Source organism: Marmota flaviventris, chromosome 18 (assembly GCF_047511675.1).
Source record: "Marmota flaviventris isolate mMarFla1 chromosome 18, mMarFla1.hap1, whole genome shotgun sequence".
Lineage (NCBI taxonomy): Eukaryota > Metazoa > Chordata > Mammalia > Rodentia > Sciuridae > Marmota > Marmota flaviventris.
Window position 1 is genome coordinate 7,567,664 of NC_092515.1, and position 20,925 is coordinate 7,588,588.

General features: G+C 44.0%; 2 protein-coding genes and 1 pseudogene across 2 annotated transcripts; 1 reads left to right on the forward strand and 2 right to left on the reverse strand.

Annotated features, from left to right (window-relative positions):
* Nucleotides 1–4,350: 4,350 nt before the first annotated feature.
* Nucleotides 4,351–5,259, reverse strand: LOC114082757 (vomeronasal type-1 receptor 4-like). The gene has a single exon (XM_071604214.1). It carries the CDS (start codon nucleotides 5,257–5,259, stop codon nucleotides 4,351–4,353), a length of 909 nt encoding a protein of 302 aa, XP_071460315.1.
* A 9,870-nt stretch (nucleotides 5,260–15,129) lies between these two features.
* Nucleotides 15,130–15,893, forward strand: LOC114079209 (ornithine decarboxylase pseudogene; annotated as a pseudogene).
* Nucleotides 15,894–19,495: 3,602 nt separating this feature from the next.
* LOC139702711 (vomeronasal type-1 receptor 4-like) lies at nucleotides 19,496–20,269 on the reverse strand. The gene has a single exon (XM_071604576.1). It carries the CDS (start codon nucleotides 20,267–20,269, stop codon nucleotides 19,496–19,498), a length of 774 nt encoding a protein of 257 aa, XP_071460677.1.
* Between the last annotated feature and the right edge of the window lie 656 nt (nucleotides 20,270–20,925).

Sequence of the window (20,925 nt, forward strand, 5' to 3'; positions counted from 1 at the left end):
GATAGGTCAGTTCTAAACGGGGTACACATTCAAACTGATTGGTCTAGACCCTGCAATGCCTACGTGCGAGATCGCACAGAGCCCTGAATTATTAAACAACCAAGCAGTCAGGGGGAATATTTACTGGGCGGTTCCAAGCATTGTCTTAACAACTACAGGAATTTCAGGTTAACAATACCTAATCCTTTACATTTTAACTCAGGCCTTGAAGCCTAGAAACTTTATACAATGCCCGGTCTTTTACACTTTAACTTCAATTTCTTTTACCCTTACACATCCATTTAGCTTCTGGTCATTGTGAGATCAGGTAAGGCGGGTAGCGACCAAAGGAGGCAGATTAAAAAAAAAAAAGAAAAAAAACCATATTTTTTTTGTAGTTGTAGATGGATAGAATGCCTTTATTTTATTTATTTTTATGTGATGCTAAGGATCGAACCCAGTGCCTCACACATGCAAGGCAAGTGCTCTACCACTGAGCTACAGCCCCAGCCCAAAGGATGCAGATTTAAAAAGACCGCCAAAGGAGGCTTTATTTGAGACTCTCTCCTGGGGGGAACTGGATCAGACCCACGGAGTGGACAGGAGAAAGGTCTGAGGAGAAACCACGTGGGACCTTGACAGGACTGGAATTTTATGGGGCTCCTGGCAGGAAGGGAAGGGATTGGAACAAGAAGAGGGATTTTTAGGGTCCCTTGTCCCGCTGGAGTTGGTCAGGGGAGCTGGGAAACTCCAGGATTAGCCAGGTGGTCCTGCTGATTGACAGGCGTTTCCATGGGCTCCTGATTGATGTTTCTTTCCTGTGCGCATGCGCGCTATTTGTGTTTTGTTCCTGCTTGGTGGTTTGTTCCTAGGTCACCGCCACCGATCTGACAGTCATGTAAGCCAATCTAATAAATCCCCTTTTTGTAATTATACTTCCTGTTGATTCTGTTCCCCTAGAGAACCCTGACTGATACAGAAGTTGGTACCAAGAAGTGCCGTTGTTGCTGGACTAACCTGATAATGTGGTTCATAAATTTTTGGAGCATTTTGGAATTGGTGGGAGGAATTTTGAGATGCTTAGCAATGCAAGCTGGAAATGCTTTAGACTGTCACCAGTGCAGCTTTCTGATGGGAGTTCAAAAGACCAGAATGCCAATAGCTTCATGGACAGTGAAGAGAGGGATCAAGAGAGTTTAGAGGAAAAGGAGGAACCTATGGGTAATTGGACTAGAGGCCATTGGGGTTCTCTTCTGGCTAAGAAGGTGTCTGCATTTTGTCCATGTCCTGAGGCCATCTGTGAGGCTGATTTTTAAAAGTGATGGATTTCTTAACCGGGCAGAAGTAATTTCTAGGCAGCATAGCATTCAGGTGGTGGCATGGATATTGCTGGTGGCTTTTAGCCAAGTTCATTGTGATATTCAGGAGCAGAAAACAGAGCAGAAAGATTTGAAAAACCTGGACTTGAAAGGCCAGAATAAAAGGAGGCTAAGGAAATTGCAGTTTTTAAAGACATTAAGGCCACTAAAGAAATGCTAAAGACTTTGCCCAGAGACAATGTCAAAGATGGCCTAAAGGCATCTCTGGAATTGGCAGGACTACACCCATCTCAGACTCAAGAAAATAAAAGTAAAAATTCTCTTGAGAAAAGACCTTTGGGACACACTTTTTTGCATTAGGGGGCCTAGGAAGTTTTTCAACATGCTCATGCACTCAGAGGCTGCTACAGCCAGGGTCCCTGGAGGCTTGGCTGCTGCTCCAAATGGAGAGATGGCAGTAGACCTTGGCATCAAGCACATGGTGCTAGTTCTTCAGGAATGCAGGATGCTGGAGTTAGGGCATCATGGAGGCTTCCACTAAGATTTCTAAGGAAGGCCTTGGAGGCCAGGAAAAGCATAGCAGGGCCTGAGTCCCTGCAGGGCCCCCAGAAGTCAAGTGTGGAGATATGAGGAGGAAGCCAAAGCTGCAGTGGACACCTGAAATTAAGAAATGCCAGTAATGTGAGACATCATCTTAGGAAAGCTGCAGGAATCAAGCAGAGAAGAGCCCACAGAAAGGCCTGGAGAGAACAACATGATGCCCTGTGCCCCAAGGGCTGGACAGGAGAACAGGACTTGTTTGCCCAACTGGAATTCGATCTAGCTCTGGTACCATCCCTTCTCTATGCCCCTAGTTTTGTAAATAGAAATGTTCACTCTATACCTTTATATATTGGATACCTGTAAATTGCTTTTGCTTTTATTTTTACAGGCGCTCACAATGTGACATTACTTTGAGCCTCAGAGAAGACTTTGCACTTGAACTGTGAGCAATCTTGGAACTGTTGAGACTATGGGGACTCTTGGGAAAGGACTATATGTATTTTGCATGGTCAGATGAGTATGAGCTTTTGGGGGCCAGGCACAGAATCTTATGGTTTGGATGTGTGGTGTCCCCCAAAAGCTCATGTGTGAGACAATGCAAGAAGGTTCAGAGGAGAAATTGTTACTGCTGTTTACCGATGACGAGTCCTTTCTTCCCCAAATGCTGAAGCATAACACCAGAGAAGCAGGTTGAGGCAAGTAGAGTGGAAAGTGGAGGCTTTATTAAGGACAGCAGAAAAGACTTCCTCCCAGAGGAAGAAGGGGGCCTGAAAGGTGGAAAGGGGAGGTCGTCCCTTTTTTATGACTAAGGTCTTCTTTTAGTCTCCCACGTTCCTGTCCTTTGTTTCCTTCTATCCTGCAGTGATAGAAAGCAGGTGGGAAGGCCAAAAAGTGGGAGACAGGGGGACTGATGGGGCTGGAGGGGGTAATCTGGGCAGGAAGGGCCTGGGGTGGTCTGATTAGCACCTCCCTGTTTGCTGGGAGCTGTTTCATTAGTTCCTTAGGATGGGTTCCAGGCCTTGAGGACATTCACATTTCAATTTCCCCAGATGCTGTTCTGGTTTCCTGGACTCCATTCTCGATAATGGTCTCCATTTTCTTTATCCTACTCCATTTTCTTTATCCTACTCGATATTAGACCCGATTTACCTAACTACACTAACTACCCATCTTTAAATCTGGCTTCAAAATGACTAGGTTATAAGAGTTTAACCCAATCAGTGAATTAAGTGACGTGGTGGGGTGTGCCTGCAGGAGGTGAGAATTAGGGGCACAGTGTTGGGGTATATATATTTGTATCTGGCAAGTGGAAAGCGCTCTCTCTGCTTCCTGATCACCAGGATGGAAGCTGCTTCCCTCTGCCACAGTCTCCCACCATGATGTTCTCTCTAACGTTGTGCCTGAGGATTGGAGCCAGCCTATAGACTAAGACCTCTGAAACAATGAGCCCTCAGATAATCCTGTCCTCCTTGAAAGTGGTTCTGGTCCAGTCCTTTAGTCAAAGTAGCAAAATAGCTCCCTAACACAGATACATAGAAGCAGTTTCTTAGGCCAGCACATTTTATATTTTCTGTAGCTGTATTTAAAAAAGCCAAAGCAAGCAGATAAATCATTTTAATGTCATATAGAAAATGCACTCACTTTATAAAGAATAGTAATTTAAGGATGCAATCAATATGAAAATTGTTGCAGTGATACACACATACACTTACTCAAACTAAGTCTCCTAATTGTGAGAGCACAATAGATTTGTATAGTATATGAATTCAGACTAGTGCCATTTGAAGTGGTCAAGTTAACAAGAAAAAACTGTAAGGGTAAAAGAAATTGAACTTAAAGTGTAAAAGTTAAAGGGTAAAAGACAGGGCATTGTAAAGTTTCTAAGCTGCAAGGCCTGAGTTAAAATGTAAAGGACTAGGTATTGTTAAGTTCCTATGCTACATGCAAAACCTGAAATTCCTGTAGCTGTTAAGACAATACTCAAACTGCCCAGTAGATATTCCCCCTGATCGCCTGGTTGTTTAATAACTTAAGGGCTCTGTGTGGTCTTGTCAGGTAGGCATTCAAGACCCAAACCAATCAGTTTGAATGTAACCCCCTCCTTAGGAATGACCTATCACTCCAGCCTGACCTGTTCCCGCCAATGAATGAACTAATCATGTTTAGGAATTGTTGTTTGACTTTCCCGCGGTGTATGGTGATTTGTTAAAGGAGACTGTGATGTATGTAAAATCCCCGCCCTCCCCAAAAAAGTGTACTTAAGCAGTGCTCAGCCCCTGCTCGGGGCTCTGGGCTGTTCTCCCTTCTTGAGTGGGCACGGAGCCCTAGCATGCTAGATCAATAAATCCCCTTCTGCCAATTGCATGAGTGGTCACTTGGTGGTCTCTTTCTCCGACGCTTCGCCGGACCCTTACAAAACCTTTTCCCAGATGAATCACGAGGGACTCTCTCCTTTATAAGCATGGTGGGTCATTTCAGCCATCAAATGCTCTTTGGAAACCTGTAATTCTTATTGTGAAAAGGATGAAGTAAATTGGGAAACAATTTTATTATTTTTCATCAGCAAAAATGGGCAGATGGTTGGGTAGCATGAAGATAAAGCTCCACTCAGCCCTGCCAGCCTTGGGATTTTCTTGTGTGCATAAAAGGAATAAAGAGTCAAATAGTTGTTTGAGAAGTAAAAGGCCACGAAGCAACTTACAAGCAGGAGGATGGTGCGGGTGGCTTTGTGTTCAGGAGATGTGTGGGAGGAGACGCAGGAGCTGTGGAGGTGCTGGGCTCTCCTGTGGTGTCTGTAGAGGAGATTCACCATGTACAGGCTGGTGCCAATCATGAGGGACACAAACACCAGGTCATGAATCAAGATGACACTTAGAAATCTCCCTGCGTTTTGGTTTCCAAACTGCCTGGTTTGGCAGTATGGATGAACATAGCCACGACCAACCAGAGTCAAATTTCTAGTGGCTGTTATGGTTTCTATGGTGTGGCTGTAGATGAGCATGTTGATGACCCAGAAGAAAAGAAAGAATGGACAAGTCCATGTAGGGAGCTTAAATTTAAGCCACGCCCACTTAGAGTTCCTGGGACTGACAGTGATGGCTTGAAAGGCGCTCAGAAGAGAGGTGGTGCAGATGGAAACACCCCGCGTCACTCTGTACATATACAGGACTGCTTTGCAACCAACATCGTCCAGAAATTGTCTTACTCCGAAGGATGACGCTACATGTGGTGTCAGTGTGAAGGTGATTGTCAAAGTATTGGCCAAGGTGAGGTGGGAAAAAACAGGATCCATAAGCTTCATGTGACGCTGGACTGAGAAGGTGTGCATGTACAACAGGAAGAGGAACAAGTTCCCCGCGACTCCCACGCACAGCTGTGAGACTAGAAAAACACCAAACATTGTGTCACTTGGGAACATTTTCTCCTTATTATGACCTTGCTGTGCCTAGGACAGAATCCAGGTCTTCATGAATGCTGGGAAGGTGCAGAGAATTGAGTTACACCAGCCCAGGAACACTATCTTAATGATGGCTTAGAAGATTTTATTGAGGGAAATAAGGCCCCAAATGGAAAATAATTAATTAGGATTATTTTTAAGACATAGATTTGCAATAGTATTAGGGTTCCGGAGGAGAAGAATATGATGGAATGTGCAGTTCTGTGTTTCAGGGCCTGGTGAGACACTTCCAGAGCCTGGATTCCAGGGATTCCTGGGATTCACACCAGGAGGTGGACAAAGAAGGTGGAAATCAAGGCACATCAAGCATTTAGGACACTGAGCAGGGGACAGGTGGCCTGTGTGAAAGACAAATGTGCAGGTTATAAGGCATATTTTCCTCTGAGCCCCAGGCTATGTTTTATCTTCAACCTACATTTCAGTACTCTCAACTCTCTAAAGCGCATGATCCTTATAACAGGCAGACTACACTGTGCACTTCTGTCTTGGATTTTCATGACACCCACTCTTCTGCCAAGTCGATAATTGTTAAAAACTCATCCGACACAGTGTTTTCAACCTCACTTTGTACCCATGGGTCAAACTAGAATGATGTGAGTCATTTGTGGTGCTCACATCTTGGGCCGGGCTACTGTAATGCAGAAGGCTGAGGCCAAGATTGCTACTCAATATTCCCCAGTGCTCCACACAAATCCCATAACATGGAATGTCCAGCAGAACCAGCACTCACATCATGGTTGATAACCCAGGATAACAAAGGACCCTGTATTCTGAGGACTGCAGCATGAATAAAAGCTACTTTTTGGTCTGGCATTTTTGTCTTGATTCTTATAGGAACAGAATTAGTTTCAGAAATGTAATTGCAGAGGAAATGATAAGATTTTCATTTAGGTTAACAATGAAATGGATGAGGTCAATATCTCAACCATACTTCTTGGATTTTGGAGTTTATTTCAGTATTTCTTTTGCTTGGGGATACTTTCTCCGTGACCCAGTTCTTCCTTCACCTGAACCATAGTCCTTCCTGGACCTCTGGTCAATTCCACATGTGTCTCCACACTGAGCAAGTCCATGAGAACATTGTCAGGTCACCTCAGGCTACACTTTCACCACAATCCCTGCTTGGGCATGATCTGTACTGCAGGGATCCTACTGTCACTTTCCTGTTAAGGGATCAGTATTCAAATTATTCTTTGAACTCGCACAGTGTTGGAGTCCTGTTCCTCTACAGGTTCTTTTGTGCCTTCCACCAACTATGCAGTTTAAATTTTGTGAGTTTGAATGGTTTGAATTTGTGAACTAGTCACAGATTACCATGGCGACCACACTCTCATTATTTAAAATGCATCTTGTCTTTAATCATGATATGATGATTTCAGTCTCAACCTCAAATGTTTTGATCATTTTATTTTCCCTAGTTTCACTAAGGCATGGCCTCTCTCCCTCCTCACCCTAGCCAGAGGTCTTCCTTCGACATCTTCTCTCCTTGCTTGGGACATTTGCCATTTCCTCATTTTATCATCCAGATCTATTCACAATATTCCCTTCTATATTGATGTAGTCCACACTCCCTCTGGCCAGGGGCAGGAGGCCAGGCATGACATCAGTCTCTCATCTGGACATCTCATACACAAGCTGCATAGTCTTTGTGGATGAATGGGATCAGCCCCACTTAGATGAGCAGAGGGAAAATGTACAACCAAAAAGGATCAGAGATTCTTATGAACAGTTGTATTCTAAGCAATTAAATGAATTACAAAAAATGAATAAACTTTTAGAAACATGCCAACTACCAAGAATGAATCATAAAGAAATAGGTAATCTGGGTTAACTCAAATGAGAAAGATGGAATCTGAATTTTTAAATTGTAGATTGATGGGAGGTCTGGGACAGGAGTTCTTCACTGCTGAGTTTTAACAAACATTTGAAAAATAATACTAATTCTCTCATACATCAAAAAATATATATAAGCACAAAAATGAGTACCAAACTCATTTTTCAGAAATGGTATGATCCCAAATCAAAGGCTTGACAAGGACACTATGTGGTAAAAATGCTACTGTTCAGTGTCTTTGAAGAACATCCTTGCATGCACTTAAAAAAAATCATAACAAGCAGAATCCAACAGCACATTAAAAGGAACATTCAACCTGAAGGGCTGGGATTTACACTGGGGGTGAAGTATGGATCAACACACAACTGAATAAATGGATGCTCATATTAGCAGAAGGAAATGTGAAGTCCATTGATCCTCCCAAGAGATGCAGACACAGCATCCTCAATTGATGTGAAAATACCATCAACATTCTTTCATGATAAAAACTCTCAAGCAATTAGGCATGGAAAGAATGTACCTTGACATAGTGAAGACCACGAGTGAGAAGCTCAACCAAACATCATACTCAATACCGACAAGCCAAAGGCTTTTCCTCTAATAAGCACACTCTTGCCTCTTTTCTCAGCATGATACTTGAAGTCCTAGCCACAGCAATTAGGAAGGAAAAACAAATGATTAATGTGGGGACAATGCCCAGGCTACTGAATTGGATTGTGGATTCAATGGAATTTCAATGAAAATTCTAATACCAGTTTTCAGAGAATTGGAAAAACCAATCCTGAAAGTCATGAGGCTCTCCAAAAACATACCTGATAGCCAAAACTCTGCTGAGATGTAATAAACTTTGGGGTCATTACACTTGGTGATTTTAAACATTATCAAAAAACTATAGTAATCTAATAAGTACATTAGTAGCATAAAAGTAATGTTAACCACTGAAGAGAATGAGGATTCCTGAAGTAAACCCAAATATATACAGTCACCTAACCTTTGGGCATCAAAAACTCACAATGGAGAAAGAAAATCCCTGTAATTGCAGGATAAGGAATATCTGGATTTCCACATGCAAAGAATGATGGCGGACCCTTTCCTACTATCACACAAAAACATCTATTCAGATGGGATTAATGATGTAATGTAAGATCTGTCTCCATATGATTTCTTGGACAAAATCATAAGAAAAAACCTCCTTGACATACATTTTTGGATATGACAACAAAACTACACGTGACAGAAAAAGAAACAAGAAGGAGCAATTCAAAATAAAAAGTTACTGCGTGACAAAAAGGAATAAGTAGAAAAGGCAATTTGAATCAGAGAAGGTGTTCACAAATATTATATCAGACAGGAGGCTAATTCCACAATATATAAAGGGACATGATACAACTCAAGAGCAAAAGACTATTATTTCAATAGACAGGTGTCATGAATAGACAGTTATTCTAGAGTTCTTTAAATGGACAAAGGCAAATGAAGTGGTGCTCTACCTCACAGACCATGAGAGAAACGAAAATCAAAATCAGAATGAGATGTAACTTCATCAAATGGCCATTATGATAAAGCAGGAGGAACAAGCAGCGGTTGAGATGGGAATCAAAGCAGACTCATGGGCACTGCTGGTAGGAGTTCAATGGAACAACCTTGATGGAAATTGGGTGGAGTTGGCTCAAAACTTTGCAACTGCAACAACCGTGTGCCCTGGCAATCCTGCCTCAACACACGCAGAGGGATTGACATCAATCTCTCAAAGGTGTCTGCCTCCTGCGTTCACTGCAGCATGTTTATAAAACCAAGATATAGATACAACCTGCGTGTCCACCAATGAACATGAGGATTAAATGATTGTGATGTATGGATGGATACATGATACACACACACACACACACACACACACACACACACACACAGATACAATGAAATAATATTCCTTCACATGCAGGAAGCAATCCTCTCAATTGTGTCAACTTGAATCAATTTAGAAGACATTATATTTGTCAAAGAAACCAGATAGAAAGGGAAATATTGTATGATCTCCCTTATATGTGAACCCTAAAAATGTTGAACTTAGAGCAACAGGGAGGGAGAGAGGTGGGTGCCAGCAGTTGGGAGCTGGGAACTGAGACAAGGTATCAAAGGGTACAAACTTTCATGTACTTGAGAAGTAAGTTCAAGGTAACATACAACAAGAAGATGGTATTAAGGTGTGGTGTATTCAAGTTTGTTGAAAAGTGATCTTGAATACTCTCAACACATAAACACACACTGTGATTTGTCAACCAACTTGATTTTTTGTAGTCATTTTACAGAGTACACCAGGTCAACACATTCTTCACCTAAAAGACTATTGGTAATATTTGTTAATTAGACCTCAATAAAGTTGGAATAAATCTGTAAAAAGTAACTGAATTAAACAGACTAAGCTGAAGGCAGAGATTGCAAGACTGAAAAATACCACATCTCATGTGTCTTGTTGTGGGTCTGCTGTAATTTTGTACAGCAGATCCACACTAAGGACTCTAGTATGACTCGAATAGTGGTGGGCATCTGTGTGTGCTGTCTAATACAGTCACACTGTTCATACAAAAGAACACCGGTCAAAAGCAACAGCACATACAAGTCTTGGGCACGAGCTCCTCAGCAGATCCTGGAGGGTCCCAGTCAGAGCAGATGAACTGGCCTGCAGCACCAGCACACGAGCTGAGTGACACCCACCCAGTGAAGGAGATATGGGGACTTCCAGGGAACAATGATGATCACAAACTGCACTCGGACTTACCTATAGGTGTCGCCCTCCATATGTTGGGAAATGTGCTTTAGGGGACAGAACCCCTGGGTATAAAAATCCCACTGCATTGAAATGCTCCCCTTAAATGGCTGTCCTCAAATACACATGGCGTCAATATTTATGGTGTAAACACACACATCCTTAGTGGACCACAGTGGGCGGAACACACCAGGTCAGGACACAACAGACCCACAGGTCAATTCACATTCCACCTAACTGCTATAAAAGCACCACCCCCACAGTCACTGTGAGATCCCAGCTTTCTCCCCAGGCACTTGAGAAGCAGGGGGGAAATGCACCCAGCAGCCAGCCCTGAAGTGAGGGCCACAAGTGCAAGGGCTCATGTGACATGGCAATTCATCTGGAGTCACAAAAGAGAATCAGGAAAACCCTGATCTTCAGTATGTTCAAAACACAAAGCACCTTTTACTTACCACCTGGTGACTCAAACTCTATTATGCAAAGCACTGTGGATGTGCCTTCCAGAAGTAAACGTGAAGACTGGATGAGAGCCCTGGAAGAATGATGGCATTAGAACAGGAAGAGCAGAAGGAGCCCTAGAAAAGGAGGGAGAGAGAATTTCTGTGAAGGCAGCAGAAAAATATCAAACAACCTCAATAGAAAGGAAAAGCAAAGGCAAACACAGTTCCTTGGACAGACTGCTGCATTTATCCCCTCCTGTGAGACTGTCCCACTGCCCCATGTGAAGGCTCCCCAGTGTCAGGTGTACAGTGTGAGAAAGAGACACTGAGAAACCGCAGACGTGTGTGAAAAGGTGATGTTGGGATGGACTATGTCAGTGAATTCAGAGGTATGAGACTTGAGAAAACCCTAGGAGACTCGACTTACCATAGATTTCAGACCCGCAGGCAGCACAGTGCAGTGCTCCCCAGCATGACATGGAATACTGGGGAAAAAGGGCTTCCTAAGGATTCCCAAGGAATGCTTCAACAGCGAAGGATGCCAACCACCAGATGCAGAAACATCTGCAAACACTTCCTAAGGGCAGGAAGTGGATTCTCTTAATCACAAGGTGAGGGCCGCATAGCCTTCACAACAGAAGGAAATGTAGTTGAAACATTGATGACAAGAGTGTGTCCTTCCACTTCCAGATGAAAAGCAATCTGAACAAAATCATGGCTGACAGGAATCCCACACCGCGCAAAAGGATTCCAGCAACTGAGCCAGTGAGTTGTCATAAGTGCAAGGAGGCTCAGCATTAGAAAGGTCAGCTGTGTGACCACCCCCAGGAGTAGACTCAAGGAGAAATCTCCTCATCAACCTCAATAGACACAGAAAATCATGGGATTAAATGCCACATATATAAAGTTAAAAGTTTTAGAGATAAAAATAAAAAGGATTTGTTTCTGTGAAAAAATATCAATAATGTCAACAATACCCTGTTTGGGGTTAAATGTGGAAAGCTTCCCTCTCATATCAGATACCAGTGCAGATAACTTCTCTCTCTGCTTTTGCCCCTTATGACAGTAGAGGGCTTTATTGTCAATACAGAAGGAATAATTTATAATCACTGGGAAGAAGGCAACATTATTTTTTTTACCTACACAGATTAAATTGTAGACAATAATATTGGCTAAATCATATGAATCATTTGAGAGATTATTAAGGCTACTGGGAGAAAATCAGCATAAAAATCACTTGAGGTCTGTATTCCACCATAAAACTATTATTCAAACACCATTGAAGTATGACACAGTTAAGCCGCATGCAATAAAATGAACCTACCAATTGTTACATGATAAAATTAGGCTACGCCTCCAACTGGACATGTATGAAAAGTAAAAGGAATCTGGGAAGAGAAACTAAAACTAGCTACAGAGCAGAAAAAGGAATAATGAAGTGACCCTGGAGCTAAACTGCTCCAGAATAATCCTGCATCAATGGAGGCACTGAGATGGAGACAGAGCCTCACAGAGACCAGGGCACAGGAGACCCTGAGGTCAAGGGCGGGACTGGAGGGAACTCTCACCTGTGCTCTAATCAGGAAGGAGAGGACCCAGAACAGAGGAAACCAAGTGCTCTCAGTGTTAAAGGAAAAGTCAGTTGAAGACAGGATGGATTTGTAGAGCTAAGAAGTACAAACGACTTAAACACAGGCCAGATCAGAAAGGGAAACCGTGTCTGCAGAAAAGAACAGAAGAGTTGAAGGAACTAAGAGAGAAGAAGATATGGGCATATCATGAGAGGAAGAACATTCAGGAGGAAACCAGACATCAAATGCAGTCCTTACCGGGTGTGGACTGGGCAGGGGGAATAGAGCCCCGGGCTCCCCTCCTCTCTCTCCAGGCCCAGGGCTGCAGGGCCCTGCTCCAGGCAGTCGGCCTCCCTGACACGGTGAGGAGTCTTGGAAAGGCTGCGCCTGGCCCTGTATTTCAGGGGCAGAATGACAGGACCTCTCCTCCCAGGGCACATCACTCACCTGTCCCCTGTTGCCCCAAGGACCTTGTTTACTGTGCCTCATTTTGAAGCCCAGGAGGAGCAACGGGTCCTCTCCCAGGGGCACCGGGAATCTCCTGGTGGACTTCCAGGTGGAGTGAGTGCAGTCACTGCCTGAGAATGTGGTTTTCCCAAGACGAATCCAGAAAGTGAACTTCAGCATCCAGGAAGTCATTAAAGACTAGTTTCCACACAGCTGGTGGAAATGACCACAAGCCTGGATCCAAGCTGACCCTGAGCAGGACCCTGAGGACTCAGGAGGCCACTGTGTCTCCTCTGCCTACAGTGGGTTTTACCTTCCTCCAGGCTCCATGCAGCACAGGCTGGTGCAGGGCACAGGGTGAACTGCCACCCGCAGCACAGGGAGTCGCCATTGTGTGGAGCACGCGTGGCCTGTGTGGACCTGTCTCTCCTTTCAGAATTGTGGAGACGTGGGAAGTGCTCCAGAACTGAGCTCTGAAATGTTTCCCATGCAACCTGTGATAGAAGCTCAATAAATGTAGTTAAAGCACATTCCTAACGCGATGAATTGTGAAATGAAGTCCGTGACTCTCAACACCTAAAATACATGCTCCCAAGACTAATGAAATGTCAGTTCTCCTAAGGCCCCAAATCCCCGCATTGCCCATATATCCTTCACCTTCTAAAACCTGTGCAGATTTAAATTTACCAGTACAATCTTTGGGTTGTTATGGGCTTATGCTTTTGCAGAAGGCTTATGCTGCATGAATTCTTCTCAAGTTGACATTTTTATCTTCTAGAGGGATTTTCTATTTTCTGGAGCTTAAACTTGAAGTTGCTGGTTACTCGTTTTCCTGCTGCCCTGCATTCCTTCTGTGAATATGCCCTAAATCCTTCCTCCCTGAATTGATAGATGTTATCTCTATGAACTTTCCTTGGCCTGCACCCCTGCATGAAAGGCTCTCTGTGATTATTGGAGAGTTTCTTGCATTTCTTTGGGGAACATATAAAAGAGAGGAGTTAATGACACTAGGTATGTGTGTCATTAATTGTGATTTCCCATCCATTCCAACAACATCTTTATAGACGCTGACAGTATTTAAATGGCTTGGCTCTACCAATCATATGAGGTTCAGGAGGCTGTGGGATTTGGCAATTTGATGAGTATACTGTGGTCCTGATTACTAATGGTCCTGATTACTAGACTTTCAAAAATCTTAGTTGGCTCGTAGTTCATGTGATTCACATTTTGTGAAGTAATAATCTTAATTTCGACCCGTTCTGTCCACACAGTTTACTTTTCTGTTCATCATTTGTGTTCTGTTCCATTATCACCTGCAGTTTACATAGCTAATATCATATTTGAAAATCACACTTCACTTTTGAATCTTAATATCAGCAATGTATCTATCTGACTTTGAATTTTGTTTGTGTCTTTTTCAAAAGCTTCATCAGGATGTGTTCCCAATTCAGTAAACTGTATCATTTTATCATCATGGAAAAGTTTGGTCTGTTTCCATTTAGGGTAGGAAATGCCATTGCCCTCTTAGAACAAAACTGGACCTGCACAGGAGCCCGGACAATGACTCATGAAGTCTTGATGACATCCTCTGGTCAAGCCACCTGCACATGCAGGTGCCAGTGCTCATCAGCACACTGAGGACTTAGGAGCTAATGAAACACAGAGGCACATACAGTGGTCTGAATCACACACGAATGTTCTGGATTCTGAATTGACACTGAGTTGAGAGAAGACCTGATCGGAAGGAGAAAAAATGCACATGCTCGACTGGGTACGAAGAAGAAAGCTCACAGAATGACATTCGAATGTGCAGGACACAGAGCAGAACTACTCACAGAACAAGTGAGAGCTGTATAATGGCGTTGGCGTTGGCTTGTGAAGGACCACTGCAGAGGACACCTGCCGTCAGCGGACATGCATCTACGCTGAGCACTGAGATTTTGTTGTTCACGGATTTTTCTGTCACTGTTTACTTTCTCTTAGTTTCCACTGAAACCCTTCCTTCAGCACCTCTTGTGACCATCACAAATCTCTTCAGTTGTTTTTACCTGGAAGATGGGAACTTACATTTTACTTTGAAGGACTGTTGAGCCAGGTACAATACCATGCACTCTGCATGTTAATCGTTCAATCCCTGCTCTCCTCCTAGCTAGGGCTCTGCTGAGGAATGACCTGCAGTCTTTTCAAAGACCGCTTATATACATAATGAGTTATCTTTCTCTTTTTGCTTTCAATATTTTTCTACATCTTTGCCTATAAATAATGCAGTCTGAACAGTCTTTTTGTAGATCTCTCCAGATTCAATGTCATTATCAACCATGATGTTTGCTTCCTTAGCATATTTTGGAGGTTTCGATGTTCTTTCCTGCCATGGCCCCTCTGTCCATTTGTCTCTTTTCCTTCCTCCTCATGATGCACATCTTTCTGTGTGGCAACATTCCGCCCCCGTCCAGCACAGGCAGCTGAAGTAAAGTCACTCGTGTGAATTTGGGGTGACACAAAATACCACACGGACACAAAATACCTTTTATATGAGCTTCAGGACAGCTTTCCTGTCTCCTGGCCTCAGGCTCCCCAAAGGGGGCAAGAGAAGGTCACCAGAGGCTGAGGAGAGAGAGCAAGCATGTTTGGAAGTGGGCTTTTATTTTTGGAAGTGGGCTTTTATTTGGGGGGGGTGTCACTGTTTCTTAGAACATTCTATCCAAAAAGGCAGAAGGGGTAGGATTACAAAAGAACAGGTGAGTATAACTCAACCCCAGTGGGTGATGCCTACACCTGGACAAGTACTTTCGGTCAGACTCTGGGGTGAGGATAGTAGCTGAGCCAGGCAGATATCCTGTTGCTTCGGCTCTCATGCTTGCAGTTAATCTCACTGCCAAAAATACTGCATTAAACACTGGCACAAACCTGTGATCCCAGTGGTTCGGGAAGCTAAAACAAGAGAATCGCAAGTTCAAAGCCAGCTTCTGCAACTGCAAAGTGCATTGAGACCCTGTCTCTAAATAAAATACAAAATAGGGCTGGAGATGTGGCCATGGTTGAGTGCCCCTGGGTTCAATCCCTGGTACAAAAAAAAGGAAAAAAAAAATTGTATTAAAAGCACAGACAGGCTCTGACCTTGAAGATGAGTCACGTGAACAGTCCTTTGTTACCATGTGAATGACGGGGTTACAGAAGAGACCTCAACCAGATGAGAAGTGTTATTCATCCAGCATATGGGGACCAACCTCTGGTGGCTTTGATTGGAGTGTCGAGAGCTATGACCTGCCCAGAATGCATGTGGGTGATTGGATGCTTTTGGAAAACACGGGCACATACACTGTTGCCACTGCTGCTACTTTCAGTGGATTCCAGAGGCCATCTATCATGTGATGTCATGATCAACACGGCAATGCAGGCAGCAAAGTCAAAACCATGGCTTCCCACCCGAAGTGGAAGAGCAGGACGTGGGCACTCTGCCTGTGCCTTGTGCTCAGGAAAGCAGCATGAAATGTCACCCGGCTGTGAGCACCTCCACTAGTATCAGAGTGTAGATGTCACTCTGAAGCTGTTCACTGCAGGGATCTGGGGGACCACTGGACTTAATTACTGCTAGTTTTGAAAGTTCTCCATAAGAGTAGGTTGGCCCAGATGCAGTAGTGTGTAAGATTAGAAGGTGGGGTCACACTTACCCATCTTCCTACGGAAACTATTGAATATTTGTTTGGTATGGATTTTTATTCACTTTTCAAACAAGCTACTAGAGAATGTCCCCTCAGCTGCCCAGCTGGCATTGGTAGCTTGTACAATGTCAGGATAGGTCAAAAGGTTAATGTTGTGACCTGTTTTGAAAATGAAGTATCTTGAGGGCTGGGGATGTGGCTCAAGCGGTAGCACGCTCGCCTGGTATGTGTGCGGCCCGGGTTCGATCCTCAGCACCACATAAAAACAAAGATGTTGTGTCTGCCAAAAACTAAAAAAAAAAAAAAAAAAATTAAAATTCTCTCTCTCTCTAAAAAAGGGTAAATAAAGTATCTTGAAATAAATAAATTAATTAATTAAAAAATAAAATTTTGTAAAATGGTCGCTGGTATAGCTTAGAGAAGGAATGGTCCTGGGTTCAGTCCCCAGTTTCTCTCTCTCTCTCTCTCTCTCTCTCTCTCACACACACACACACACACACACACGCACGCACACAGTCATAGAATGAACAAAACCAAGAGGGAACTATGGTTTTGGATAATAATGTGTTAACATAGGTTCCGTCATTTTAAGAAGTGTTGAATTCTGGTCGGTAGATTGAGAGAGGGGAGGCTGCAAACCCTTATGAACAGGGTAAAAGGGAGGGCCTGAACCTAAAAGTGGTCCAAGAAACACATTTTACAACAACAACAAAAGCTGAACCAACTTCCTGAGTTACAACTCTGCCTGTGTACTGCCTTGGAAATACGTGGAGCGTCCTTAGCCCTTTTGTCTTCACTGTCAGTTATTAAGATGGGCTTCCATTAATAAAGAAAATACTGCATTTTGCAGTGTCTTCCATTTGTTTTGAAAGCACACCATGTTGTGAAATCTGCCTCTAAGTTTGGATTCTGTCACCCTTGAATATTATCAAGATGAACAAAATCAGATATAATAAAACAGGAACCGAGTTTCCAGGGGTTCATGGAAGAGGGGAAGAGGCACTCAATGGAAATCAGCTTCCTGGCCACCTACTGCAGACATAAGATAGAATGGCAGGGAAAGAAAAAGCAACCCAGGAACCCTCACAAAAAATCGTGGTGAAAGGAGTTATCCACAGCTTTGTAACATATCACTTAAGTCAGATAAGTTCTCCACAGAGGTAAGGTATGCACACACACACAGGGACCTTCACATACACGTGTTTATATGTAAAATACGAGGCTGGGTAGATTAGGGACCCTCTTCTGAGGCCCTATTGAACTAGAGTTTTAAGATGAAACTCAATCCACTGCTTGTGCTGACAGGTGGGTCTGCGCAAGCGGCAGGCCTATTAGCCAGGAAGTGTGGCAGCAGACCCAGCAGCTCATCTTCAATTTCTTCTTCTTTCTGGGTTCTTGACTCATTAATCAGAGAATGAAACCCACAGACCAGGATGAGTGAGTGTAGAGTTTATTGAAGAACAGAACTCTTATAGCACAAGAGGGAAACCAACAGCAGGTTTACGGGCCCAGTGTGCTGATCTAGGGGTTTAAATAGCACTTGGTCCAAATTTATGATAATGAGGGCTTGGAAATGTACTGACGCTCTTGCTCTTGATCAGTTCTGGAGTCCCATCTTTTGTTAGGTCTGCCCCACTTACATTTTCTCTTGGCAGGTAAGGAAGCAGGAGGTTGATGTCATCAGATGGCGCTGCTGTGCTATCTGAAGGGCACTTACCGCCCACATCTGCATGCGAGGGCACAGGTTACCCTTCAGTGGGATGGGCTGGCTGAGAAATAAAAGCTAAGAAAAGCAATACCATGAAATAACCACAGAACACAGAAAGTAGTGTCAAAGTGAGGGCAGCAATGGGCAAAGCTGACCAGAGGGGTCCGGCTTCTAACAGAGAAAAGGGCCCGCGCTTGCTTTATTTATATTGGAATACATCAAAGGCTTCCTGTAGAAAGTTCTTCACCAAAACAGGATAAAGGTCAGGGCAGGTAGGCTGCTCGGTTTCTAGGGGGTCACTCCCATTTCCGGTGCTGCAGGAGACCTCTGCAGAGCTGAGGGGGAGTTCACTTGTGTTTGGGCCCTCTATCCCGGTGGGACTGGCATGGGAGGTTCCCTGTACCAGATCTACCCCTTCACTGGCTGTGATGCTGAAAAAGGTCCCCACGCATTTCACAAATGGCTTCAGGCAGGAGCTTCTGCAGTGGGCATGCCCACTGTGTGCAGGCCACCTTCCCGGGGATGATGGGTCAGTTTGCCCTGACTCGGTGCTGGCCCACCACACCGGCATGGCAAGTTCCACACTGCCACAAGCGACCAACGCTCCAACCCACCAGGGCTGCCACTCTGTGGCTCCACAGCTCCACTGTAGCCTCCCAGCCAGCACCAGTAGGCAGGCTGTGCGGTTGGCAGCAGGGATCCATGTCACTTTCTCACCTTGATCAGTAGAAATGGTGAGGCTGAGGGCCTCCCCACGCAGGAAAGGAAATATGAGCCATGGTGGTGGACAAAGCAGGAAAGGATTCAATCTACAAATCCCTGTGTGACATTCTGAGGATCTGAGTGAAGCACTGCTTTCTACAGAACAAGGACTTCAAGTCAGGGAGGTGGGAGTAAAGAAAGGGGGTGTGGGGCAAAGATTCCGCAAAGTCCGTGATGACAGCAATGGAAAGGGGCTCTCTGCCTCTCATGGAGAATGACTGAGAGAAGACACACGTCAGCTTAGACATGAGAGACTGCATCCAGATAGGAAGCCCTCCATCCCAATGTGAGTGGGTGTCACTGTGGAGAGGTTTCTGCAGATGTCAGAGATGCCCCAGGGCAGCTCACTGCAGGCTCAGAGTGAATCTCTAGGCCTCCCAGTTCTCCTCCCCAGCTCTATTTGTAGAGCTCTCCTCATATCACAGATATGATCCCTGCACCATGAAGAATCTATTAAGTCCCTTGGTTATCATGTCTTATGCTCTCAGGACACTGGAGTACACCCAAGCCCTAATATCTTGCCTGGAAGATGTAAGGAGGGCAATGGGCATTGGTGGGATACACAGGCAGTTTCTTAGGCCAGCACACTGTAGTAGAAGCATGATGCAAACTCCAAGTCAATTTTACATTTTCTTGTTGCTGCATTTCAAGAGAGGAAAAGCAAACAGAAGAGTTTTAATAGCATATAGAAAATATACTCATTTTACTCAAAATGTCTTAATTCAGACATGTAATCAATGTGAAAGCTATTCCAGTGATACATATATATATTTATTCAAACTAAGCCTTCTATTTTGAGTGCATTTTAGATTTATAGAATAAATGAACTCAAACTAGTGGCATCTTAAGTGCTCAAGTACTACATGGATCTGCTTTTCCCATACACATCATTAAGGACTCTCTTCTGTTAAAGCTTGGGAAGTCAGTTCAGCCATTAAATATTCCATGGGAACCTGTTATTCTTATCAAGGAAAAGGATGAAATAAGTTGAGAAACAATTTTATTATTTTTCATCAGCAAAAACGGGCAGATGGTTGGGTAAAACTGCGCTAATCCCCTCCAGGCTTGGAATTTTCTCATGTGCATAAAATAAATAAAGAGTCAGACAGTTGTTTGAGAAATAAAAGAACACAAACCAACCTACAAGCAGGAGGATGGTGCGGGTGGCTTTGTGTTCAGGAGATGTCTGGGAGGAGACGTGGGGGCTGTGGAGGTGCAGGGCTCTCCTGCGGTGTCTGTAGAGGAGATTCACCATGTACAGGCTGGTGCCGATCATGAGGAGCACCGACACCAGATCTCGAATCATCAAAAGACTCATAATATATGTCCCTGAGTTCTGATTCCCAAACTGCCTGGTTTGACAGTAGGCATCAACATAGCCATGACCAACCAGAGTGAAATTGCTCCTGGCTGTGACAGTTTCAATGATGCGTAAGTAGATGAGCATGTTGAAGATCCAGAAGAAAAGGAATGAGGGACAAGTCCATGTAGAGAGCTTACATTTAAGCCACGCCCACTTTGAGTTACTGGGACTGACAGTGATGGCTTGAAAGGCACTCAGGAGAGAGGTGGTGCACAGGGAAACACCCCGCGTCACTCTGTATGTATACAAGACTACTTTGCAACCAACACTATCCCCAAACCATCTTACTCCAAAGGATGACATGATATGTGGTATCAATGTGAATGTGATTATCAAAGTGTTGGCCAACATGAGAAGAGAGAAAATGGGTTCCATAATCTTCTTCACATGATGCTGAAATAAGAAGGTGTGCATATACAGCAGGAAGAGGAATGAGTTACCAGGGACTCCAATGCACAGCTGAAAGATGAGGAAAACCCCAAAGACTGTGTTCCTTGGAAACATTATTTTATGATTATTTTGCTGGTGATGGAATCCAGGTCTTCAAGCATGCTGGGCAGGCGCAGTACCATTGAGCTACCCCGCCCCCAGCACAGAAATATTACCTTAATGATGGCTTAAAAGTTGTAATGAGGTAAACTAGGCCTACAATGAAAAAAAAATTACTTACAATTGTTTTTAAGACATAACTTCTGCAAGAACACCAACATTGCAGGAGGAAAAAAGGTGGTGAAATGTACAGTTTTCTTGCATGTGAGGGTGTAGTTAGACAGTTCCAGAGCCTGGATTCCAGGGATTCCTGGGAGCAACAGATCACAGAAGTAGGCAGAGAGAGAAGAGGAACTCAAGCCACATCACTGCATTCCTGGATAGTGAGCAGGGGCTATGCAGCCTGTGTGAACGGCATGTGTACAGGTTATCTGGCATGAGCCTCAGACTGTGTTTCATCCTCAGCCTGTGTTTCCGTAGTCTCGCCTCTCTGAAGAATATGATCCTTCTAACAGACAGACTACACTGTGTACTTGAACTTCTGCCTTGGAGTTTTCATGGCACACACCCTTCCTCCAAGT